The sequence below is a fragment of the Phyllobates terribilis genome, unplaced genomic scaffold, assembly GCF_046119375.1.
Source record: "Phyllobates terribilis strain yellow unplaced genomic scaffold, ASM4611937v1 Scaffold_4__5_contigs__length_816908805, whole genome shotgun sequence".
Classification (NCBI taxonomy): Eukaryota; Metazoa; Chordata; class Amphibia; order Anura; family Dendrobatidae; genus Phyllobates; species Phyllobates terribilis.
In genome coordinates, this window is record NW_027362764.1 from 351,822,488 (window position 1) to 351,850,042 (window position 27,555).

Sequence of the window (27,555 nt, forward strand, 5' to 3'; positions counted from 1 at the left end):
CCCGGAGGGCCTAAAGATTGCCCAAATCGATGGGAAAAGTGCTCAAATGACATGGGAACAGCAAGGGGAAGACCCCTTCTGACACCCAGGTCACAGCTGTCAACAATGTTGTCAGAGGCATTAAGCAACTTTTAAGGACTCACAATAAAACATGCAAAAATTAAACCAAAATGGATTTTCCTGGTAAAAATGTTAAGGAACATCCTTTCCAGGGTAATGACTTGTATATAAGGCAAAATAAATAACCAAAAACAAAAATACTCCTCCACACCTTGGGCTATGTTCACACGTAGCATTTTTGATGCGTTTTTACACTTTTGCATTGCTTTCAACAAAGACAAATGCATTCACTGGGAAATGTCATTTTAACATTTTACAACCTTATCTGGCTATGTGGTGTGTGACACATCAGACACATGCATACAGTGCTGAAAAGACATGGGAACAGCATGGGGAAGACCCCTGGAAGCATCTCTGACTCCCAGGTCACTGCCTAAAAGTGTGCCCATCATAAGTGATCCCTGGCGCATGCGAAGATGCCTCCCGCCATGCACCTGTCATTGCAGACTTGCAACAATCATCGTCCACATCCTTGTCCCAGCGCAGCATTCAGTTGACCCTACCCTATTCCTTGGAATGCAATCACAAGTATGCAGCCAGCCACCCACCCACAGGCCATAATAGTAAACTGACAGATTTCTGGGCAGCTGCTTGCACTTGAAATGTGGCCTTTTAGGCTTGTGGAGGCGGAACCTGTCCACAACCTCATGGCGGCGGCCGGGTGTCCATACTCGGTCCCCAGCCACCACTATTTCTCCCGGTGTCATCTCTGCCTTCCACTAGCAAGGGTCCCAGAACATTACTGTTGGTACTTTTCTGTGGGAATCTGCTTGCCTCCTACCAGCCTGGAATATCTCTAGTGAACTATGGTTCGACACCATGGTATTAGCACTGCCCCCAGTACCAGTAGCGAAGCTATCCCCAACTTCCTTCTCAAGAATTTTATTTGGTAAACTGAGTGGCTGCCCGAACACAGTTTCTCACAAAGGAGCTGAAGATAGAGCGGCAGTAGGTGCAAGTTTCTCCAGCCTGTTAGACATCAGAGGGTGAACGACAGCACATTGTCTCAGTGGTGAGCATTGAAGACTTGCAGCGCTGGATTCCTGGGTTCAAATCCCAGCAAGGACAACATCTGCAAGGATTTTGTATGTTCTCCACGTGTTTGCTTGGGTTTCCACCTCAGTAAAAAAGCAGCCATAGAGTGTCTGGGAACCTTCCCACACACTTTTCTTAGCCAGGACTGCTTCTCGGCAGGTTGGACGGTCCCACCAGAGAATCCTTGGGTGGGCCCTGGCTTCTTCATCAGGAGAGTTCATGATAGCGCAAACTTTGCAGCAGCAATGGGGCTCTTGAGCAGGGGAGAAAGGTGAGCCCTCAGAATCAAATCCTCTGGTGGGCCCGATGTTTTTCAATTTGAAACTGATTCTCAGTGGGAGTTATATTTCACCACAGCCATATTCTTTAGTTCGGTGAAAGGACTGGCATAGAGGGAAACCATATCTACTCCGGCTATCATTTCTCTGTCAGCAGGTTCCGCCCATTGTCACACACGACCATGCCTGGCTGTATATTCAGCGGTGAGAGCCACAGATCAGGCTGCTGTGTTACAGCTTTCAAAAACTCTGCAGTGGTGGGCGGTTTATCACCTAAGCATGTTATCTTCAGCACGGCCTGTTGCCACTTGGCCAAGGCAATGCTTTCAGCTTGTGACGATGTGGTCATTTCGGAGATGGAGGCCGAACTGGAGGAGGAGGTGCAGGAGCTGGACAATGTGATTACATTGAGGTTACATTGGCGAGTCTGGTTTTTATAGAGAAATATAAAGAAAGATCCTACTGTGTTTTTACGTTTTAATTTATTTATTTTTTATGTCATTTGTTAAGACAAATGCATTTGACGCGCCCCCTGGGCCGTGGGGTACTCTTTGCCGGGCTGGTCGTTGCTAGGCGAGATGTCACAGTGGCTGTGACCCGGTCTGTGACCCAGGGCGGTCAATAAAAGGGGTTATTTACAGGGGATTTCTAGTTTTTATATAAAGTTTCGTGATGCCACCTGTGGTATTCGGCTATGTGGAGCCGCCGCTGCGGTGCAGATCCTCTGGAGCTGTTGTTGATGCAGCAGAGTTGGTTTAGCTCTCCACAGGTAGAGCTTAGCTCCAGGGCAGTGTAGAGGTTGTAGATGTTGCTGGGCATTGTAGTGCAGTATAGTGCAGGGGGTGATGGTGCAGCAGTAATTCACAGATACAGTGGGGTGCAGTCTTCAGAGTTTACTCACAGTTGTTAAGTTCCTCAGGTTGCACTGTACAGATTACAGCCTCCCACGTCGCACTGCGTTCACCAGGCATTGGTTCAGTAATCCCTCAGGTAATTCAAGAGCGCTTAACGGGACCCCTTTCTGTGTGTCTTTCTCCGTCGTCTTCCTGCGCTGGCTCTCACCCTCCTGCCCTGCGCCTCACAATCAGAGTCCCAAGCCGGTAGCCTCGGATCTTGTCGGGCGACTTGCAGTCCCCTGGACCCTCTGTGGCCACCTTTTTGGCGATGTAATTGAATTGTGGCTGTGGCAACTGCACCCTAAAAGTACAGAAGCATCCGTTTTCTAGCTGAGCCTTGTAGTTCTCCACTAGTTTAGGGGCCGGTACCCTCTGCGGCTTGATCCTTCCACACCTGGTAGATTCGGCCGTACGGGTGGCCTCCAGCACTGTTCGTACCCCTAGGATCTCCTTGTTCCTCCTGGAGCCTTCCTTCCTGCTCCTCTCCTCAGTCTTGGGCCTCTCTGGCTAGGCCCTCCTCCTGAGCAGAGCTCCTGCTCCACACACTCTCGTCCTCTGACTGGCTTGTCTTTCCAAGATGGTTCCCTCTTTTATATCACTTCCTTTCCTGTGCTCCCCTGAACTACGTCCTCCACCCACACCCACTACATGGTTCCACCCTCCAGCTAGGGACCAGGGACAGTGCTCTCCTTTAGGAGCAATCTCGCCCTGCCCTACTGAAGTGGAATGTGTTGGATGCAGGTGTTAGGGTCCCGGGCTGTACTCCTCCTTACCTGAGAGTGAGATACCACACCTCTGGGTGAGATGCAGTACCTCTGTGGCAACTGAACCCACAGGGGCACCACACATTCACCTGTAAATGTCATTTTAACATTTTACAACCTTATCTGGCCATGTGGTGTGTGACACATCAGACACATCCTGTTTCATTTATGATGGAGGGACAAAGTCACAAAGCATATTTTTATAAGGTCATCAGGGGTGGGTCTCCTATACTGTTATTGCGTATGCAGTGACTGCAAGGACTGCCAAGAATTTGGACATAATCCAATACCCCTATGAAGAGACACAGAGGAGGGTCTCAGTAAAAAAAAAAAAATGTTCCCATTATAAAGGAGAGGGTCACTTATAGTGGTAATGTCCATGCTGTGACTGCAAGGGCTTTCAAAATTTGGGACAAACCTCACTAACAAGTTAAAGACACATAGGGCTGGGCCACAGTAATGAGTACAACATGTTACCATTAGAAAGGAGAGGGTCTGCTATTCAGTTATAGGGTATGCAGTGAGTGCAACGGCTGCCAAAATTTAGGAAAACCCTACTAACAATTTAAAGACAGATAGGTCTGGGCAACAGTAACGACATGTTCCCATTAGAAAGATGAGGGTCTGATATACAGTTAAAGGGTATGCAGTTAATGCAACGGCTGGCAAAAATTTGGAGGAACTCCAATGCCCCTTGCAAGAGACCCAGATGTGTTTATATGGTACATATGGTGGTGATATGGTGGTGGAGGATGAGGATGTGGAGAAGGAGGAGGACAAGAGCAAATAGACAAAATCAGGAAGCGTATACCCATGTCTGGATGTGAAGACAGAGGTGCATGGGAATAGAGTTCGACCTCCCAAAAAAAAGAGACACTGGATTTGAGTTTGTTACGCTGCTATCATTCAGTGGTGTTGAGAAGTCTGTCCCAATCCTTGTACATTTTTATAAGAATCAGCCTGTCAGCATTTTCAGATGACAGGCGGCTGCGCCTATCTGTTATAATTCCACAGGCAGCACTAAATACCCGCTCTGGCAAAACGCTAGCGGCAGGGCAGGCCAGGAACTCCAAGGCGTAGCGAGCCAGTTCTTGCCACGTGTCCAGCTTGAATACCCAATAATTATAAGGCCCAGAGGAATCACAGAGGACGTTGGTACGGTCGGCAAGTCTTCCGCAATTTTTCCCTACTTGGGGGGAGTACCTTGCGCATCGGGGCTTGTGCGATTGGAGGGTCTCTTCTTCTTCCTCTGCTGGACAGCATTTGTGTCTCTCTCGCCTGTACTCCTTTGTTGTCCATCAAACTGTGACCTCTGCCGCCAGCGTTTTCAGATGGGAATTTTTTAAATAACTCCACAAGGGCTTTATCGTACTGTCCCATTTTATTAGGCCTGTCCTGAGCAGGAATAGGAGAGAGAAAGTTCTCCTTGTAGCATAGGTCTAGAAGTGTCACCAACCAATAATGACTGTCACTCAAAATTTGGATATAGTCACGGGAAAGGGAGCGTAACATAAACTCAGCCATGTGTGCCAGACTGCAGAGCTAAGACTTCCATGTTCTCACCAAGAGGACGACTGATCATGCTCTCCTCCTCCTCCTCCTCCTCCCTGTCCTCAGGCCATCCACGCTGAACAGACGGTATGACCGTTGTGCAGGTAGTACCATCTATAGCGCAGAAAACTAGCTCCTGTTCTTCCTCGTCCTCCTTCTCCTCCTCCTCATTGTCACCCAATACACTTTGGGATGAGATGGAGATGAGGCTGGGCTGTGTGTAATAGCCCTGTATGGTTCCCTGCTCCATCGCATCGTGCTCCACCTGCAATGCATCCTCTTTAATTGTGAGCTGAGAGCGTTTCAGAAGACAGAGAAGCCGGATGGTGATGCTAATTATGGCATCATCCCTGCTCACCATCTTGGTGGAGTCCTCAAAGTTTTGGAGGATGGTACATATTTCTGACATCCATGTCCACTCCTGAGGTCTTATGTGTAGAGTCTGAACAGAATACAGATGGCCTTGTTGATGCTGGTACTCAACAACTGCCCTCTTCTGCTCACAAATCCTTCCCAACATCAGCAATGTAGAGTTCCAATGCGTGGGGACATCGCAGATCAGTCGGTGAGCTGGAAGCTGCAAATGCTGCTGAAGCACGGCAAGTGCGGCGAAAGCTGTAGCTGTCTTTCTAAAATGGGCACACATGCGGCGTACTTTGACAAGCAGATCCAGCAGATCGTGGTAGGTTTTGAGAAACCGCTGAACCACGAGGTTAATCACATGGGTCAGGCATGGTACATGGTCACTTAAACGGGTGCTTTGGTGCCATGTGCCTGATCATGCTGGTGGTGGTCAGGCTGCTTGTTTTGCTACCCATGCTGATGCTGGCCTGGCAGGTGGTGCAAATGGCCTTTTTGGGGTTATCTGCAGAGTCTTTAAAAAATAACCAGAGTCGGGAAGACCTAACAGTTGTACTGGCAACTTCCTTCATGTTGGGGTTACGAGCAGCGCTTTCCCACCTTGTGTCTGCGGCCACCACGCTGCTTCTTCCTGCCTGTTGTGGTGCTATGCCTCCCCCCCCCCTGTGTGCTTCTGTCCTCGCTCTGTATGTGCCCTTGCCAGGTTGGATCAGTTACTATATCATCCGCCACCTCATCATCCACTTCCGCACCCTGGTCCTCTTCCTGACTTTCTGGCAATTGTGTCTCATCATCATCATCCACCTCTTGCAACAGTAATTGCACTTTACCACCGTCGCCTTGGTGTGACCTTTGCTGCTCCAATATTTGGGCATCGCTACACAAGTTCTCCTCTTGACTCGCTGGAAGCTGGCCGGGCGAGAGGCCCGAATCTACAAATGGAAAAGTGAACAGCTCTTCGGAGTGTCCAAGTGTGTGATCAGTTGTCTCCGGGCACTCGGCATGTTGGGAGGAAGAAGGATCAGGGTGAGGAATATGCAGTCCAGACTCATGGCTACTGAGACTTGACCGTGTGGAAGACAGGGTGGAGGTGGTGGTGGCAAAGTGACTAGAAGCATTATCTGCTATCAAACCAATAACCTTTTCACACTGTTCTGTGTTCAACAGTGGTGTTCTGTGGTCCCCTAGTAATTGGGACAGGAAGGTCAAGTAACAAGATGTAGGTGTTTGTTGTGGCACAATTTCACCTTGCCCACGTCCTTGGCCTCTGCATGCATCATCATGTCCACTTCCACGTCACTTGCCAAGCACCTTGCCCATTTTAAATGGAGGACAATATTTTCCACGTTCACAAGAAATGGCTGATTTTGGAACGCAGTTATATGTGATATATCTGACAGAGAACCACGGTTTTAAATAGCAGGCCTCTAATTTACTAATATTATTCTACACAGAGACCTAGTGTGAATAGCTTCACTGACACACTGCAACAGAATGGAAAAGGAGGCCAATATTTTCCACGTTCAGTTCAAATTTCTGGATTTTTATCGCTGAAGCATGGAACAGATCTGGCTTTATTCTGCAGTGAGAGCAAGCAAATGGAGCAGAAAAATGGTGTACTCTGGATTGCTTTTTAAGGAAATAACCAGGATTAAGATAAAAAAAAAAAATTGCCCTGGCCCCTGATATCTGGGGCTATGTCTAGAAATATCTGTAATTATTACAGCAGCAGCATCAGACAGGATGTTCAATGGACTCTCTTGCGCTATATGCACTGCAGTCTGCTACATACACTGCCTGCCTGCCTAGCACTGATATATACAGTTGTGCATACCCCGGAAGAATTTTTGCTTTCTTGGTCTTGTTTCAAAGAATATGAATGATAAAAGAAAAACTTTTTCTCCATTCATGGTTATTGGTTGGGTGAAGCCATTTATTGTCAAACTACTGTGTTTTCTCTGTTTAAATCTTAATGACAACCAAAAACACCCAAATGACCCTGATCAAAAGTTCACATACCCTGGTGATTTTGGCCTGATTACATGCACAGAATTTGACACAAATGGGTTTGAATGGCTACTAAAGGTAACATCCTCACATGTGACCTGTTTGCTTGTAATCAGTGTGTGTGCATAAAAGCTGAGTGAGTTTCTGGGATCCAGACAGACTCTTGCATCATTCATCCAGCCACTGACGTTTCTGGATTGTGAGTCATGGGGAAAGCAAAAGAATTGTCAACTGATTTACGGGAAAAGGTAGTTGAACTGTATAACACAGGAAAGGGATACAAAAAGATATCCGAGGAATAGAAAATGCCAGTCAGCAGCATTCAAACTGTGATTAACAAATGGAAAATTGGGGGCTCTGTAAAAACCAAATCACGGTCAGGTAGACCAACAAAAATTTCGGCCACAACTGCCAGGAAAATTGTTGGAGATGCAAAGAAAAACCCACAAACAACATCAGCAGAAGTTCAGGACTCTCTGAAAACTAGCGGTGTGGCTGTTTCAAGATCCACAATAAGAAGGCACTTGAAGAAAAATGGGCTGCATGGTCGAGTCGCCAGAAGAAAGCCATTACTGCTCAAATGCCACAAAGTATCTCGCCTACAATACGCCAAATAGCACAGAGACAAGCCTAAAAACTTCTGGAATAAGGTAATTTGGAGTGATGAGATCAAAATTGAACTTTTTGGCCACAATCATAAACGTTACATTTGGAGAGATGTCAACAAGGCCTGTGATGAAAGGAACACCATTCCTACTGTAAAGCATGGAGGTGGATCTCTGATGTTTTGGGGATGTGTGAGCTACAAAGGCACAGGAAACTTGGTAAAAGTTGAATTCAGCATGTTATCAGCAAATACTGCAGGCAAATTTGCACTCATCAGCCCGGAAGCTGCAACATGACAACACTCCAAAACACAAGGCCAAGTCGACATGTCATTGGTACAGCAGAACAAAGTGAAGGTTCTGGAGTGGCCAGCTCAGTCTCCTGACCTCAATATCATTGAACCACTCTGGGGTCATCTCAAGCTTGCAGTTCATGCTAGACATCCCTGGAATTTACAGGAACTGGAGTCTTTTTGAGAAGAAGAATGGGCAGCTTTACCATCTGAGAAAATAAAGAACCTCATCCACAACTACCACAAAAGACTTCAAGCTGTTATTGATGTTAAAGAGGGCAATACACGGTATTAAGAACTGGGGGTATGTGAACTTTTGATAAGGGTCATTTGGATGTTTTTGGTTGTCATTAAGATTTAAAAATAGAAAACACAGTAGGTTAACAATAAATTTCTTAACTCAACCAATAATTATGAGAGGAGGAAAAGTTTCTTTATCATTCATATTCTCTGAAACAAGGCCAAGAAAGCAAAAATTCTGCCGGGGTACATATACTTTTGAGCTCAACTATATACACACACACACACACACACACACACACACACACACACACACACACACACACACACACACACACACACACACACACATAGTAGTAGGTCAACTCACTCAGCTTCTTAAAGAGGCAGTCACAGGAACTATTTCTGTTTAAAGTATGGTTGATTTATTGCAGTCCTCATGAATGACATCACCAGAAAACGTACATACAGCCTTTGTTCGGCAGAAGGTAACACATAAAATAACAAGTCCATACAATAGTACTGTTTAGCCCACCTGGCTTAAAGCGTCCATGTCCGTTAGCAAAGGAATTCACACCAGAAGACCTGCAATCTCCATATTTCCAGCATGTGCGCAACAAACAGCTCAGAGATCTCACCTCCAGCCCACCACACACTAAATGCTCTTCAAGGCTGTGTTTTTCTATCCACACAGTTCCTCCCTTTCTACAGGTGCTTTAATCACCCTAGGACCAAGAAGGTGGTTTAACCTACTTGTGTGCTGGAAACATTTCACTATCCATAATCACAGCAGCTATCAATATCAGTGCTATACATTTCTCTCTCCAGTTACCTGCTAGTGACTGTCACATATTCCCCGCCTCTGCCCAAAGCCATTGGTTTTGGCACCTTCAGTCACCTAACAGGGGAGTCTAAACTGGTATCTCCTTTTTACCGACGATACTCTTCTTTGGGTTTATGGTTAACCCCACTTTCCTCAGCACATCCAGCACGGCCTGGACATTCTGCAGATGACTTCCCCAATCGGGCTAAATACCACAATATCATCGAGGCAAGCTGCGGCATACTTTTTGTGAGGGACTAAGATTCGGTCTATGGCCCTTCAGAAGGTAGCTGAGTCTCTTTGCAGGCCCAATGGGCTTCTGGTATACTTGAAACAACCATCACGTGAAAAGGAGGTCTTCTTCTTGGCATTTTGATAGAAGATTTGTCAGCAACCCTTCGTCAGGTCCAGGCAGGTGATGTATCTGGCTGAACCTAGCGTTGATCTGAGTTCATCGTCGCGGGGTATTGGATACACGTAAATTTTAGCTACTTCCTTCTAAATCACCTTGCAGCAGTCTTTGGGAGTTCTATATGACCTCTGGTTCACCTGCACATGTGGCTCCGTCAGGATTCCCCGTTCACCAACCGGTGCACGTCTTGGTAGCTCCGAAAATAGGTCCCGATTCCGCTGACGAAGTTGTCGGCACTGTTGTTTCTGGGCTGGTGACAGTGTTTCTGCCACAGGCATGCCATTAATGCTACCTTCTGGTCTGTCCAGCCATGTGGAGTTTCAACTTGATTTCTCTGTTGCCTTGCCTTGACGGATAGTTGCATGAGAGGATTTTGGAATAGAGAGGTGGTTGTGGTTAACTGGCAGGTGGGACAGAACTTGCAATATTTTTTAGGATTTCACGGTGACATCTGGGCCAATAGTACCTCTGCATGACCCGTTCTTGAGTTTTGTCCACCCCCAGCTGACCACCCAAAACATGTGAATGGGATCTATTCAACACCCTTTGTCTATAGGGTACTGGTACCAATAATTGCTCCACTATCTCCTCCCTCACCTTAGAAACTCGGTACAATAAGTCCCCCCCTCAACATAAAATAGGGAAACCTGGTGTCAGCCCCTGACTCCTGTGCTATGCTGTTTATGACGGTGACCTTATTGAATGCTTCTTTTAGTGAAAGGTCTCTATGTTGGGTGAGCCCCAATTTTTGTCTGGTCACCCCTATCTCAGGAATGTCTGCCTCAGAGAATACTACTTTCTCCTCATTTCCCATTACACAGAAGGGAAATCCATCAGACTCTGGAGTTGGTGAGACTTTTTTTTAGGGCCAACCCATTTCTTACCCGAGTAATCCAGGTGTATGCCCCTCCCCCACAAGTTCCAAAACAACACGAAGTCCTGGCCTATGATGATTGGGTGCAACAAATCTGGGACCACACCGACCTCATGGGACTCAGTACCTTGGGCAGTTTCAATGACCACTCCAGCCACCAGATAGTCTTCAGCATTCCCGTGAATGCAGCAGATGCCAACCTTCTTCCCAGGGATCAATTGGAGAGGGAGTGTGTCCCTCACAAGGGTCACCAAACTTCCTGAGTCCAGTAGTCCAGTCATTTGCAGGTTATTCACTGTTACAGGGCAAGCTTGGTGCCCCTTGCCGGGTGGACAGTCCACACTGCAAGTTGGATATGCATAGAAGGAACATTGCTGTCCCATGCTACAGTTCATTTGCTCGGTGGTCAGGGGACATCTCTAGCAACATCCCCCGATGAGGGTCTTGGCATGACCTCTGTCACCCCCTTGGATTTTGGATGCGCCACCCCTTTAACCTCCACCCCCACTATGCAATGGGTTGTCTCACCATGGACCATTCAACACCCTGATACCTTTCGACCAGTCCAACTAAGTCATTGGTGTTCCGAGGATATCCCTGGGCAACCCAGGTCTGCATCTGGCTTGGAAGAGAGTGCACAAAGAGGTCCATTACAACTCGCTCCACCATCTGCGCTGGGGTCGAGGACTCCAGCTGCAACCACTTTTGGACGAGGTGCAGCAGATCAAACATTTGGGAGCGAGGGAGTTTGTCACAGTGATATGCCCAGCAATGGACCCATTGTGCCTGACAGACATTGTCACCCCCAAGCGCGACAACATTTCTGTTTTCAATTTTTCATATTCTTTGGCGTCCTGTAAAGCCAAATCATAGTAGGCATTTTGTGGCTCCCTCGTTAAGTATGGCGCTAGGACTTCCACCCACTGTGCTGGCGGGAGTTTCTCTATCGGCGACCCTTTCAAAAATGGTTAAAAAAGCCTCTATGTCATCACCTGGGGTTATTTTCAGCAAGGCTCTCCTCACCGCCTTCCGGACAGAGAAATCATCAGCTGACATTGGATTCGGAGCCGCTGCAGAGCAACAAACCGCCTCTGTGAGTAAATCAATCTGCTGCTGCTGTTGTCGACTCTGCTGCTGGTACTGCTGCTGCTGTTGCATAAGCAGATTACTTGTCTCCTGTTGCTGCTCTCGAAGCTGTTGCAGGTGTTTCTGGTGCTGCTGGTATTGGTTTTGGACCAGGTGCTTGATCGGCTCCTTCATCTTGTCTGGACGCTGTTCAATGCTCATAGATTCACCCAGGACATGCAGTCTGTCTACAGCCATCACACTTGCTTCCTGGGAATCTTGCCTGCACTTCTAACACCAACTGTAGTAGGTCAACTCAATCGGCTTCTTACAGAGGCAGTCACAGGAACTATTTCTGTTTAAAGTATGGCTGATTTATTGCAGTCCTCATAAATCACATCACCAGAAAACGTAAATACAGCCTTTGTCTCTGCAGTGTGGGGTTCACGCATGTGTCCTCTTCAGCAAAGTATCCTATTCGACAAGTGTCTGATAGTCATTTCAATGGCAACTGACTAACGTCCATCCATCTCTTCTATCTTCACACAGGTACTACATCTCTGCTCACTGAATCATCTATGTCATCTGCTGAATTCTCATCTTGAAAAATGTTATGGTGTATTGTGTCTGCTTGCTGTATTTGTGCTCTGTTATCTGATGCATTGTATTCAATATTTACTAATATATATCTGTCCTTCCATCATTGTAAACTCTATCTGATGGTAGGTAATATACTGTGTCAGGCATAAGGTGTTAGGTCTGTATCTTTGATCAGCTCTCCAACCCCCTGGTGAGCTGAGCAGCTGCCAATTTAGTCACAAGCTGCACCCACAATCCCTCTCACCTGATGCTATAGTCCTTCCTATAAATCTAGATGCATCATAAAGGGGTACTCGCACATGTCCTCTTCAGGAAAGTGTCCTATTCGACAAATGTTTGACAGTCATTTGATGGCAGACATTCAAGGCAGGAGTCAGATAACCCACACTTTGTACCCTCTTCTAACTATGCACTTTTTTCCTGTGTCCATATTCCTTAGAGCTTTTTTCATCCACATTCACCGCCTCATCCCCCCTCCATCACCACTCATCCATATCTGCCCCTCTCTCCTGCCCTCTCCCATGTACAGCTCCCATGCCCTTTTGAACTTCCTGAAAGATCTCACTCTATCTTATCCAAAGGTATTGCACAAGAAACCACATCACAAATCCAAAAACTATCTGCTGTTTCTCTTTGCACTGCTACTACTCATTTCAGGGAATATCTCTCCTAACCCCGGTCCAACCTCTGCCAACGTCAACCTCTGCCCCACCTCACATCGAAACCCTGCTAACCTTATTAACATCAGCTGTACTCCATCTCCCTCCTTCAATTGTGCACTGTGGAATCCACGGTCTGTATGCAACAAGCTTCCTTTCCTGCACAACTACTTTCTGACCAACTCTCTCAATTTGCTGGCCCTCACTGAAACCTGGATCCAGGATTCTGACAGTCTACCCTGCCACTATTTCTCATGGCGAATTGCATTTTTCCCATTCCACGAGACCTGCAAACAGACTTGGTGGTGGGGTCGTCATACTCCTGTCCCCACAATGCACCTTCCAGGTCATCCCCCCAGTTCCATCAGTCTCATTCCCTTCTTTTGAGGTCCACACCATCAGGCTCTTTCATCCCCTCTCCCTCAGAGTAGCGGTCGTATACTGTACTGTCCCCCAGGCTCACCCACCCAGTTCCTTTACCATTTTTCTGCCTGGCTGCCGCACTTCAGATTTACCAACCTTTATCCTGGGAGACTTCAACATCCCCATAAATAGCCCCACCTCCTCATCAGCATCACAGCGTCTATCTTTAACCACTTCTCTTGGCCTCTCACAACTTTCAACCTCTGAGGCACACAAAGACGGAAACACCCTTGATCTGGTCGTTGTCCGCCTTTGTTCAATCCCCCACCTAGATAACTACCCTCTTACCCTCTCTGATCATAACATTCTCTCCTTCACACTCACAAATCCACACCCTCCCCAGCATACTCCTACACATCACACATTCAGAAATCTACAAGCCATTAACCCTCATACACTTACAGACTCCCTTCACTCATCACTGTCTCCAATCTCCTCTTTTTCCTGTCCTGATCTGGCTGTAAACCGCTACAATGACACTCTCAGAAGCAAGTTGTATCAATTAGCGCCCCTCACCCTCAGAACCTCTAAACATAGAGTAAATCAGCCCTGGCTCACACCGCAAACCCGATTTCTCCAACAATGCTTAAGAAGTGCCGAACGCCTATAGAGGAAAACTCGCACACTAGAAAACTTTATCCACTATAAATTTATTTTAAAAACATATAACTCTGCCCTTCACCTCGCCAAACAGACCTACTTCACCACCCTGATCTCCTCACTATCCAACAACCCCAAAAAAACTCTTCAACACCTTTAACTCCCTCCTCAGTCCTAAAGCCCAGGCCCCCATCATGAACATTTGTTCTGAGTACTTGGCCTCCTACTTCACAGAGACAACAGACATCATCCATCAGGAAATCATGTCCCAGTCACCAAGTGCCATGACTCCCATCCCTCCCCACATCCCCTCTGTATCACTCTCCACATTTGACCCAGTCACAGAAGAAGAAGTCTCCAGGCTCCTCTCTTCTTCTCATCCCACTACATGCACCACTGACCCCCATCCCCTCACATCTACTCCAATCTCTTTCTTCAGTTGTCACTACTCACCTAAATAAAATCTTCAACCTCTCCCCCCCTTCTGGTATCTTCCCCTCTTCCTTCAAACACTCCATCATTAAAAAAAAACCTTCCTTGACCCTTCCTGCACAAACAACTACAGACCAGTCTCCAATCTTCCCTTCATCTCTAAACTCTTGGAGCGCCTGGTCTACTCCCGCCTTACCAGTTACCTCTCCACTCACTCTCTTCTAGACCCCTCACAGTCTGGCTTCCGCCCCCTACATTCTACAGAAACTGCACTCAAAGTAACCAATGACCTTCTGACAGCAAAACGTAATAGTGACTACTCTCTGCTCATTCTTCTTGACCTCTCTACAGCTTTTGACACCGTTGACCACCACCTCCTACTCTCTATGCTCCACTCAATCGGCATAAAGGACACTGCTCTCTCCTGGCTCTCCTCCTACCTATCTGACCGCTCTTTCAGTGTATCGTTCACTGGCTCCACTTCTTCCCCCCTTCCTCTCACTATTGGGGTTCCTCAGGGTTCAGTCCTTGGCCCTCTTCTCTTCTCTCTCTACACAGCCCCAATTGGACAGACCATCAGCAAATTTGGTTTTCAGCACCATCTTTATGCTGATGACACACAACTATACACATCATCCCCTGACCTTACCCCCACTGTACTAAAGAACACCAGTTACTGTCTGGCTGCAGTTTCTAACATCATGTCCACTCTCTATCTGAAACTCAACCTTTCCAAAACTGAACTTCTTCTGCTCCCGCTGTCTACTCACCTCCTTAAGTCTGACATCTCTCTCTCCGTGTGTGGCACCACAATAACGCCGAGCCAGCAGGCGCGTGGTCTGGGCATCATGTTTGATACCAATCTTTCCTTCACCTTCCATATACAATCTCTTGCCCGCTCTTGTCGCTTGCACCTGAAGAACATCTCTAGAATCTGCCCCTTTCTCACCTTGGAAACAACGAAAACCCTCACGGTTGCCCTGATCCACTCCCGCCTTGACTACTATAACTCTCTATTAATTGGCCTCCCCCTCATTCGACTATCCCCTCTGCAGTACATCCTTAATGCTGCAGCCAGGGTCATCTATTTGGCTAACCGTTACTCAGACTCCTCCGCTCTGTGCCAGTCATTGCACTGGCTGCCCATTAATTCTAGGATCCAATTTAAATTGCTTGTTTTCACCCACAAAGCTCTCCACAGTGTGGCACCCTCTACATCTCTTCCCTCATTTCTGTTTATCGGCCTACCCGTTCTCATGCTCCCCAAGCGACTTTCGACTAACATCCGCACTAATCCCTACCTCCCACTCCCTGTTTCAAAACTTCTCCCGAGCTGCACCTACTCTTTGGAATGCTCTACCCCAAGAAATTAGGGCGAACCACAACTTACACAGTTTTAGGCGCTCCTTAAAAACACACCTGTTTAGGGTGGCCTATCATGTTCCCTAATCAAAGTCCTTTTATATTCTTATAGCCCATTCATTATTTCTCCAAACTTAAGTCTCCACCGAACCCAAAAGCACTACAGATACTGGCTGGTGATGAGATCATGTAGCCTTTATTCATCCCTCATCCCCTCAAGATGGCTGGACCATCATTGTAAATAAGCCACTGTACTTTGTGTCACCCCCACCTCATTGTAGATTGTAAGCTCTTACGAGCAGGGTCATCATTCTTTTTGCTTTAATTATCTAATTATCTTTAGCTATGTTACTTATGACTTTTGAATATGAACCTCTGAATTGTAAAGCACAGCGGAATATGTTGGCGCTATATAAATAAATATTATTATTCTTATTTGTCCGGCAGAAGGTAAAACATAAAATAACAAGTCCATACAATAGTGCTGTTTAGCCCACCTGACTTAAAATTCAGAGTCCATGTCCTTTAGCAAAGGAATTCACACCAGAAGACCTGCAATCTCCATATTTCCAGCATGTGTGCGACAAACAGCTCAGAGATCTCACCTCCAGCCCACCACACACTAAATGCTCTGCAAGGCTGTGCTTTTCTATCCACACAGTTCCTCCCTTTCTACAGGTGCTTTAATCACCCTAGGACCAAGATGGTGGTTTAACTTACTCGTGTGCTGGAAACTTTTCACTATCCATAATCACTGCAGCTATCAATATCAGTGCTATACATCTCTCTCTCCAGTAACCTGCTAGTGACTGTGTCACAATATATATATATATATATATATATATATATATATATATATCAGTATATATATATATGTATATATATATATATGTATGTATATATATATATATGTATATATATACAACTATATATATATGTATATATATATATATATATATATTTATATATATATATACAGTATAGACCAAAGTTTGGACACACCTTCTCAGTTAAAGATTTTTCTGTATTTTCATGACTTTGACAATTGTACATTCACACTGAAGGCATCAAAACTATGAATTAACACATGTTCTCTCGGCTTTATTTAAAAATTTAGGAGATCTCCCTACATTTCTCACAAGATTTAACATACCTCTGATCTCTCTCCTGGATTGGCCAGCACTCCGTGTATTACCACCTTTGATTCCGCCAGTGGAATGGGAGCTGACTCAGCCACCAAGATCACAACGCTCTCCTCATCGCAGAGGTCGCATGGAAGATGTGATGTTTTCTCTGGGATGATTGGACACTCAGCTTGATTGACTTTATGAATATATTGCTGAGTCTCAGATACCCTTTCACTTACTATGGTCTCCTAGCAATTATCTTCTTCAAGACATTTGGTGATTCTGCTGAGTTTTATTCTGAATTTACTTTATTTTGCCATGAATGATCATTTATTTCATACTTTTATATAGTAATTCTAATAATTCTATTCTCCGACTAACCCCTTCATGATCCTCTCTTCCCACAATCCTCATTTTCCTCTTCTTGCCCATATATTTTCTGCTGTCGGGTATACCATATATATGACTTTATATGTAATAAGGGTTGCATAAGGAAGCCTCTTCACATCATGGCTTCCTCCCCCCAACTAGGTCTTTGGACCCAGATTCTAGGTCCATTATTTTCCTGTTTGGAATTGTTAGTTTAGTGTTGTTTATGGAGGTTGCACCTCCTGTTATTCTTCCATCAATGTTTTTTTTTTTTTATGCTGTCTGTCTTTGTCCTTGTCTCCCCTCTCCCTCCTCCCTTTCCCTATACTGTGTAAACATAATGGTTAATTTAAGTTTCGCCTCATTTAATGTGGGAGGATTCAACAGCCCCACTAAACGTAACCAAATACTATACCATCTTCAGAAAAAAAGAATTGCTATAGCTATGTTTCAAGAAACACATTTTAAGTCTTCATCAATTCCTAAATGCACAAACAAATATTATACAAGCTGGTCTCATGCTACTAATCCCATTAACAAAACTAAAGGGGTATCTATCGCCTTTCATAAATCCCTAAACATTCAGATTGCGGATTCTAAAGCAGACACTGAGGCAGATTTATCTTTCTTAAGATACTCACTGGTAATAAGAGTTTTGTTATTGCTAATGTTTATTCTCCCAATTCAGAACAGAGGTTATATGGTGTGAAAGTCTTGCAGTACTTGGATGAGTTTGCTGGATGTTCTTGTATCATCCTGGGTGGCGACTTCAATGTCCCCTTTGACCCCACAATAGATTCATCAATGGGTAGGTCGTCCGCCCCCTTTTCAGCGGTCAGTAAGATTGAGAGAAAATTAGAACAACTTCACCTACTGGACTTATGGCGTGTGCTCCATCAGTGCCAGAAAGACTGTAGTCATCACTCAATCATACATAGTAGATATAGCCTTATAGATTATATATTTGTCTCACAGAGTCTACTGGACTCTTCCTTGCCTGTTCTTTGGGTTCTTGTTTGTGGTCTGATCAAACACCAGTAATGGGATCACTTGATATTCTCCTTCAACCCCATAAGAAAGTTTCTTGGAGATCTAAAGATCATCTCTTAAGAGACCATCTCTGTGTTAGTAAAATTGAGGAGGCTATGGCCACATTTGTTGAGGTCCATAAAAATGACAACACTAGTGATACTATTAAGTGGGAAACCTTGAAATGCATACTAAGGGGTATCTTTATAGCTCATGGCTCTAGAATTAAAAAAAGAGACTTCCACAACTCTCAAAATACTCCTGCCCTTTTTGGCATCACTGGAGAAGTCCAATAAAACTAAACCCTCGGACGCTGTTAAAGCTGAGATGTCAGACATACAAGGACAGATCCTCCAAATTTTGGATCTTAAATCTTTGTGTATACGGGATAAAATACATAAAGGTTACTTCGAATATGGCAATAAATGTGGCAAATGGCTCTCTCGGGCACTTCACCCTTGATTATTCTCCTCACATATATGTCCACTAACTCTCCATCTAAAGGACTAGTGCATTGCCCGTCAGACATTATAGAAGAGTTTGAATCACACTATTCATCCCTTTATCACATAAACAGAGATAATACATCATTGGGAGATAGGTCTAGAGACATCATGGAATGTTTGGATCTTTACGCTCCCCTTCTCTGGATAAAACACAAGCTCAAGAATTAGAAACAGACTTTAAGAAAGAGAAGGTCATGGAGGTGATTAAGGGCCTTAAAATTGGCAAGAGTCTAGGCCTGATGGGTATTCCCCTATGTTCTATAAGTTATTCATAGAACAAATAACCCTAATTATTTTACTGTCTTTTAACTCCATTGCTCTACGTGGAATCTTTCCCACTCAGTCTCTGCTGGCCCACATAACTGTTATCCCCAAAAGTAGTAAAGACCGCACACATTGCAATAACTTCCATCCCATTTCATTACTCAATATAGATTTAAAGATTTATTCTAAATTAATAGCCATGAGACTACAACCTTTGATTCCGAATATTATTCAAGGGAACCAGGTGGAATTTGTCTTGGGGAGGGAGGCAAGGGATAATACTATCAAAACATTGTCGATCATTGACAGAGTGAGGTCTCGGGTCACCCCGTCCTGTCTAATATCCATAGATGCTGAAAAAGCATTTGACAGGCTTGGTTGGGGTTTCTTAAGGGGAACACTACAAAAGATCGGACTAGGAGAAAAAAAGGCAACAAAATGTAATGATTTAATGTGTCATTTGCAGTTTCTCTACAGCTTCTGTATGTAAGAGATAGTAGTAGGAGACGTGACGCTATTGGAGCTAAAATTACCACTTCAGAACTCTCCAGTGCTTTGTTTCCATCCATTTCTGGATGCTTCTTGTTTGTGGTCATTGTCCTGCTGGAAGACCCATGGCCTATGATGTAAATCCAGCTTTATGACACTGGACACTACATTGTCACCAAAAATCCTTTGGGAATCTTCACATTTCATGATGCCTTGCACACAGTCAAGGCACCCAGTGCCAGAGGCATAAAACAACCTCTAAATATCTTTGAACCTCCACCATATTTGACTGTAAGTACTGTGTTCTTTTACTTGTAGGCCTCATTCCATTTACAATAAACAGTTGAATGATGTGCTTTACCAAAAAGCTCTATCTTGGTCTCATCTGTCCCCAAGATGCCTGCTGGCCCTCTAAAAATAGTGGAGACCTCATGTTGGCACTCTATAAATTGAGGGCTGCCTGCTGGAAATCCATAAATTGTGAGGGTCGCCTGCTGGACATCCAAATTTCAAACTTTACAGAATATATCCGAAAAATAAAATTTGACCACCTCAGATGGATACGTTATATTTCATTAGCAATATAGGGCTGGCTATGCAAAGCATAGCTAGCTGATGGCCCTCTAACAATAGTGAGCGCCGAATGCTGGCCCTCTAACAATAGTAAGAACCACATGATGGCCCTGTAAAAATAGGCTTTCTGACTTTCAAAGTCCCTCCTTCATAAATGAAACAGGATCTGTCTGATCATGTCTCACACCACATGGCCAGATAAGGTAGTAAAATGTTAAAATTACATTTACTGGTGAAATGTATTTTTCATCATTGAAAGCAATGCGAAAGTGCAAAAAACGTAGCAAAAACACTATGTGTGAACATAGCCCAGGGCTATTTTCCAAGAAAAATCCAATTTAGCTTCATTTTTGTATGTTTTATTGTCAGTCCGTAAAAGTGGCGTAAAACTCTGACAACATTGTTCACAGGAGTGACCTGGGATTCAGAGAAGCTCCAGGGGTCGTCCCCATGCTGTTCCTATGTAATCTTAGCACTGTTTCCATTGATTTAACCAATTGTTTGACCCCCTCCAGACCTCCAGGGGTAGGGGGGTGCCAGAAAAATGCTCAAGTTTCCCATTGACTTACATTGGGCCCGTTACTCGGGTCGAGCAGCCAAGCATTATGATTTACTCGACCCGAATAATGAGTACCAGAGAATTTTAGTGCTCGCTCATCACTAATCACAACCCTGGACCTAACAAAAGGATATTGCCAAGTTCTCCAATTTCTAAGTGCCAAGGAGAAGATGGCCTTCTCTACATTTGATGGGTGCATTCAATACACCAGGATGCTGTTCGGTCTGCAGGGAGCCCCAGCTACCTTCTAGAGAGTCATGGACTGGATCCTAGTCTCTCACAAAAAGTATGATGCAGCTTATCTTGACGACATTGTGATCTTCAGCCCGGATTGAGGAAGTCACCTGCAGAAGGTCCAGGCCATACTGGATGGACTAAGGAAGGCAGAGTTTACTATAAAACCAAACAAGTGCTCCATAGGTAAAGAGGAGGAAAAATGTTTGGGCTACATTGTCAGAAGGGACGAAATAAAGCCACAAGTGAAAAAGGTGGAGGGAATCCAAAATTGGCAGAATTTCGCCATGATAGCTGCACCCCTAACCGACCTTCTTAAAGGCACGAAGACATCAATGGCCAAATGGTCATCTGAAGCAGAGAAGACGTTCCAAGAGTTGAAGCTCGCCTTGTGTAAGCAGTCGGTCTTGGTCGCACCGCACTTCAGTAATGAGTTCGTAGTCCAGACGGACGCCTCAGAGGTTAGGTTAGGAGTCGCGTTGTCCCAAGAAGTAAGTGGAGAAGAACATCCCATCCTGTACTTGAACAGTAAACTCTCTAACTGTGAGAAAAATTACAGGCTAGTGTCAGATCATGCACCCCTGAGATGGATGAGGGAAAGAAAAGGGAAGAATGTCAAGGTAACTAGGTGGTTTTTAGTGCTCCTGAACTTCAGTTTTCATGTGGAGCACAGGCCCAGGAAGCTACACTGTAATGCAGATGCCCTGTCTAGACTTCCCTGATTGATGACTGATGGTGCCAAAACACCCAGCTTTCGGCAGAGGGTATGATATGTGACAAAGTCATTGGCAAAGTACTGATGGGGAGATATGTTTCACTGAGGCTATATGAGTTTTCTCCAGAATGTTATGTGCTAAGGGGTTAATTGGCCTTTTTAATGGGCTAGATTTTTATGTGAACAGTTGTTGAGAGGTTGGGAGGCTGTTCACCATATCTCCACCCCAGGGTGTTGCCTGGGCTATAAATAGCCAATGTTTTGAATCATACAGTGTTCAGTAGGGCTGGAGAGAGGAACTCCAGTGCTTTGTGTCTTGACAAGGAAAGCGGAACAGTTTGTTTGCTAAATTCTAAGCAGGTGCTTTGTGATACCACTTTGTTTTGTTTTTCTGTTTTTGCCCAAAGGGCCATGTTTATTTTTCACTTCTTCATGGTTTATGCTGCTTGTATAATAAATATCACCAAAATGTAAATCTAGTTAAGGGTATAATGTCCCTAGTTGCACTATAGCACAGAGGATTACAAAAACAAAAAAATGTGCAAGGAACTATAGTAATCACACAACAATAAATAAAAATTAAACGTCTTTATTAAACTCAATAACATTAAAAATACATAAAAGATACATAAAACATTCCAAAATACAGACACAATAGTGGTGAGTGAGTACTGTGGGGAAACCTGATAAATATTTATATATATAGATGCATGTAGAGTGACAAGTTAGTAATAATAAAGAAGTAAATGATTATAGCTACTATAGGTATAAGTATAAATATTCCACAAGTCATTCACTACATATAATCTTGGAAATAAGTCCTAAATACATAAAAAATATATCTCAGCCCACAGCAAAACATAGAAGGTATTAGCAAGAGTAATTGCATATATCCATACTCACCCACCAACACCCAACTCACGTTTCACAAATGCTTCATCAGGGGTGTATAATAAACCTGATAAGAATTTAAAGAGACAGTGTTCCCGTGTCTACCTCCATGTGCTGTCAAGTGAACTGATCTACCACAATATGTAATGTTTACATGGTTACTGTTTATACTGTTTTTAATGATCTGCGGCACCATTGTTGTGGCTGCCTCAGATTTTATGCACTCTTTAGTAAAAGGCTGCTGTGGCCATTTAACCCATGTCACCTGCAGTCGTCTGTTTCTTTTAAAGGGATCATTGGGAAAAGGGTTGGTAAGAATGGGAACTACCAAAAATTCCCTTCTTGGATTGTCAAGCAGGAAAAACACCTTATGAACAGAATTTTTTTTATATACTTTTTATGTGAATTTTTCACGTTGAAAATCCTTGTCAAAATACAGTAACTGATTCATGAAAGCTGCTGGCTGTAAACACATGGCTTAGTATGATTTGTAATGAGAAAACTCAATTCATGTTTAAATTATGTTGCAATTATAGAAAATAGGAAATTGGGCTTTTACAGTTTTTCACCTATGCTTTACAACAGAGAATCATTCGAATGTGGACAGATTTTTACAAATAAAATGAAATGTTTTTACAGCCCTTGCTAAAAGCTTATGCCAATGCAACTTTTTATGATTAGCTTCCTAGAAGCGGTACTGTATACAAATGGTATGATTTACAACCATCTCTATGTTACATATTGGTTTACATAAGCATGAGCAAATATTTTTTTCAAAATCATTCAGAAGAGCAATAAAAATCAGCAGCCTTCAAAGTGCACAAGGATTGCATGTTGGTTCATTTTGTACTCAGTGAAGCATTGACTGATAAGGTATTAATAATTAGAAGAACTATCCTTGTAAAGGCTCTGCTGACACTTCTTTCTTCTTTAGGTGGTGCCCTGCTGTAATGAGTGCCAAAGGTTCAGTATAAATACCACTTGCATAAATTGTCAGTCATCATCTTCATCTTCTGTCAAGCTGCGCTGTTTTCTTTTTATCATATCCTTATGTATTAAGATCCTGCTTTTCTCTGCATCATGGTCAAACTTGTGCTGCCAAACCCAGGACTTGAAAATAGGATACAAACCTATGAGCAACTTGAATTTCTAGAAAAAGAGGAAGCAGGAGACAGACCACAATGGGACAACAAAGCGCAGTACATGCTTACCTGTATAGGTTTTTGTGTGGGACTGGGAAACGTTTGGAGATTTCCCTATCTTTGTCAAAGCCATGGAGGAGGTATGTGCGAAATACTATGAATTTTGTACTAACTGTACAGCTGTGTAGTGTGTACATAGACTGCAAAATAAAAGATTAGAAAATCTAACATATTTATTACAAAGAATATGACTAAGGAAAGAAATGTATAATGTAATAAAGATTTTTGTGTAAGAATGAGAGGGCTATAATATAAGAGTAGGCTGAGTAGTAACTTTGAAGGAGTTTTCTATTTATAATTCTTTAAAGGGAACCTGTGATGAGGTTTTTCAGTCATAGAGGTCCACCAGTGTGGCTTCAGTCACCTATCGGTGCATAATGAACAGCTACTGTGACCATGCCTATGGCAATGAGTGCCAACCAGCTTACTACTGGTGCACCGTAGAGGTAGCTGTCAGTCAGTGCCGGGGTGTGGTTACAGCCACCGCTCACTATGTACTGAAGCCACGTGGCCATGTTTCTATGACTGAAAGCCCAAAGCTGCAGGGAGGAATAAAGTTAATTTCCAGCCACCGACCGGTTGTTCAGTGCTGGATTTGCATGGCTTCAGAACCTCGTATCTGCAGGTTAATAGCATTTTTTCACGTGACAGGTTCCCTTTAAAGTATATTAGCTTGCTTGTGTTGAAAGTAATTAACTCAGCATTACTCAACTTCCCTTGATTCAGTTACATCTTTCCCTTAATGCTCCAGATCTTTGTTAACAGGCTGCAATGGTGACATCAGTGTATTAGTTGTATCAGTGGACCTGGGGAAGATGAATAATGGTCAGTTTATTATCTTTACATGAGCATAAATGGAAAAGCCCTTTAAAGTGGTTGTCCGGTACTTTTAAAAAAATGTCAGTGTGTTTTAATGATTAATACAGCCTTCTTTCTAATTACCTTGCGCTGCTGATACTGCCTGTGAGCGGCGTTATCGATGGCCGCTCACAGGCAGCACGTGACCCCACGCTGACATCATGACAAGTGAGGTGTGACTCAGCGCTAGGTTCCCCGCGGTGGCTGCTGGGTTGTGGGCGGGGTTATTCCCCAGTATCCACCACGCGCTTTCCCCGTGAATGAGGACAGGGAGAGGGCGTGGTGGATGCCGGGTGTGATGCGCGGGGAATAACCCCGCCCACAACCCAGCAGCCACCGGTGGTACGCAGAAGAGGGACCCCCGGCTGCAGCCGCAACTTGTCGTCAGCGGATGTCAGCCCCGGGGGTCACGTGCTGCCTCTGAGCGGCCACCGATAGCACCGCTCACAGGCAGTATTAGCAGCGCAAGTTAATTAGAAAGAAGGTTGTATTTATCATTAAAACACACTGCCATTTTTTTAAAAGTACTGAACAACCCCTTTAAATGTATTATACAGTTTAATTAGATTTGAACAAACAAATTGGCAGGACCCTGGTTCAACAGCCATGTCGGCACTCTGTACCAAAGCCCTTTGAACATCCTCCTATCTGTTGGCATTCCCAGTGGCTCTTTTCATTAGTAGGCCTGTCAAATGTTAAAATAGCGGCAAGATGCATACATGACATCAGACTGGAACACTGGCGTATGCTGCAACAATCTCATTGCGTTGTGTCTACTAATCAGAAGAGGAGTCATGCTGGGGATGCCGGCAGGTACAAGGAGGTTAGTGGGTCTCTAGCTTGGCACCATGGACTGCTGACATGGCCTATAGACCAGGGTCTCGCTAATATAGTTACTCAACTATAAGTTTGATTGATATCTACTGTCTGGATAAACCAAGCAAAAACAGGTCGTGATTTTATTTTAATTTCTCTACTGTACTCGCCAGGTTATGCAACAAAAGTAAAATGAATACAGAGTACAAAGTGCTGAGTATATGAAAAAGTTATGTATCAGTAATAAAGTTATCATACCATAGAGTCAAATAAATGGGTAGTGCCTGCACATGTGAGATTTAGGTGTGAGCAATATGCATATTCTGGTTTGTCTGACCATCATTTCTTGGAGCTGAACTCTCAAGTTTCATGTTTAGCATAAATACATTATTTCACTGTAAACATAAAATAGTGGATATTCAGTATTTCATAGAGAATTATATTCAAAATCCAAAATCCTTCTGTCCACAAAAGAGCTTACAACAGTTGCAATGCTTAAGTCAATAAGTATCAGTAAAATAGTCTTGCTACCTTCACCTAAAATTATCATAATCACAGTTGTGTTTGTAGCTGTTGTTTTCATGCTCTATCTGCATGGGACACACTGGGACAGAGCCACCAATGCCATAGGAAATGATAAGCAAATGCTAAATGTCCATCTACTATCTCTTCTGAACAGACATCCATCTCTATAACCTAAGATTCAATTACCACACAGTGCACCTTAGCTGGCAGTTTACATGAAACTTATCGTATGTCTTTTAGACTGTTACGGTTAATCAACAATGGATATTTTACTCACACTAAGATTTTAATATCTAAAGGGTCTGTATCAGGTTAGAAGAAAAGCTTTTGTTTTTCCATGTTTCCATGAACAGCAATGACCCATTCAATTTATTAATTTTGGGAGCAAAAAATACAGTCAAATCTTATACACCTCTTTGGGGTTGATAGTAAACACTGCATCCCAAATAAGCCAAGCGTGTGTAATTCAGGTGTCTAGATGCAACGCACTAGACAGTAACTTTAATTAATTAGTGTTAGTAACAAGGTAAATCAACAGAAGAATGAATAGCAATAAGCTTGAAATAACAAAGAAAATCTTTCACTATTTAATGTTAATGTTCTCCTCACAAAGGTGGTGCGCCCAGCCGTGGAAGTCACCACTGAAGTTCTCTCTGAAGCTCTGGCCCTAGCACTGGTCACTGGGCTTTTCCGCTAGGACGCAAATCTCTCTCTGACGTAGTCTATCAAAGCCCGTTGAGTCTCTCACACACCAACTGGCCCCTTCCCAACCTATAACCCTAATCTCAGCCGACCCAGGTACCATAGATAATAGCTGAAATTCACGGCCCTGCTCTCTCGCGCCGTACCTCTGCAATTGCAGGGTGGTTCTCCAGTCACAGTGTCCTCACGGCTCTTCCCGGCTTGATCGTCGGCAGAAGTCTTAGTCTTGGGACGGAGAGGACTAGACCACAGCTCTTGACAGGCGATTTCCGGTCTCGGAGGCTTGACCAATGCAGGGGGCGGATCCTCGTCCTGACCAGCTTGATGGATCTTGGAGTTCTCGGGGGAATCCAGACCTTGCCAGGCGGTGACTGGCACCTAGGTGGCACAGACTTGCCACTGAGGCCTGTCACGCTGGTCTCAGCGGCATCGCTGGAGGATGTCTGCTCCGCTCTCTTCCCTAGTGCCAAATCTGCTGGCGATTTGGCATGCACGGCTTTTATATCAAAGAGGTCCTTCCTATAGGTCGTAGATAGCAATATTTGGATTTGTATTCAAATATATGTCTCATACCCAGTCATAAGGAGATTAAGCAAGGGCATTAATTTATAAAATATAACTTTTAATAGATAAGTTTAAAATGTTTAGTGTAAGACAATTATGCCGGAGACAAAGTGCACATACTACCCAGGTCGGAGTTACAACAAAGTAAGAAAGTAAAGCACGTCACCTCAAAGGCGTACCAGACCCTGATCAGAAAGGATCATTTATTAATGCCTAAATGACACAGAGTCTCTGTGAAACGTCCAACAAGTAAGTGGACAAAAATAGACGTTTCTCAAGTGATCAAATAGTATCAATATGATGATCCTGCTATTAACACAGGATAAACGTCTTAGAATGATTGAAACATTTCTCATATGCATTCAACATAGATAAGGTAGGATTACAATAATGACATCAACAATAGAAAACGTTTATCATCCATATAGAATAACATTTAGAAAACTGAATAATAGTAATGGAACGTCCTCACCCAATATGTGGAGTAGTACACATCACAGTAGGGAAAAAAAGGACGAGATGTTTCTTGAAGGGGAAGCAGGTAGAAAGGCAATGGTCCAGGGGAGGCGTATTTTTCTGCCCCTATTAATACCCTACATGGACTGCACTATCCTTGTGCCCCTTTACTCCTGCCCTAACAAGGACAGTCCACATCTAGACTGCTCTAGTAGCCCTGTGCATGCCCTGTAGTCCCGACGCGTTTCTTCCTTTCGGAGTCTTCAGGGGACCCTAC

At 44.1% G+C, this 27,555-nt stretch overlaps 1 protein-coding gene across 2 annotated transcripts in view; it reads left to right on the forward strand.

Moving 5' to 3' along the window:
* Positions 1-23,071: 23,071 nt before the first annotated feature.
* The window catches only part of SLC6A19 (solute carrier family 6 member 19), a 291,943-nt gene continuing 287,459 nt past the window's right edge, over positions 23,072-27,555 (forward strand). The window contains exon 1 of one of the 2 annotated variants that reach the window (XM_073678408.1): positions 23,072-23,437. In XM_073678408.1, the coding sequence (XP_073534509.1) occupies positions 23,236-23,437 (202 nt within the window). In that variant the 5' untranslated portion in view covers positions 23,072-23,235. The remainder of the gene's footprint in view (positions 23,438-27,555) is intronic. The other variant, XM_073678407.1, reaches the window with a different exon arrangement.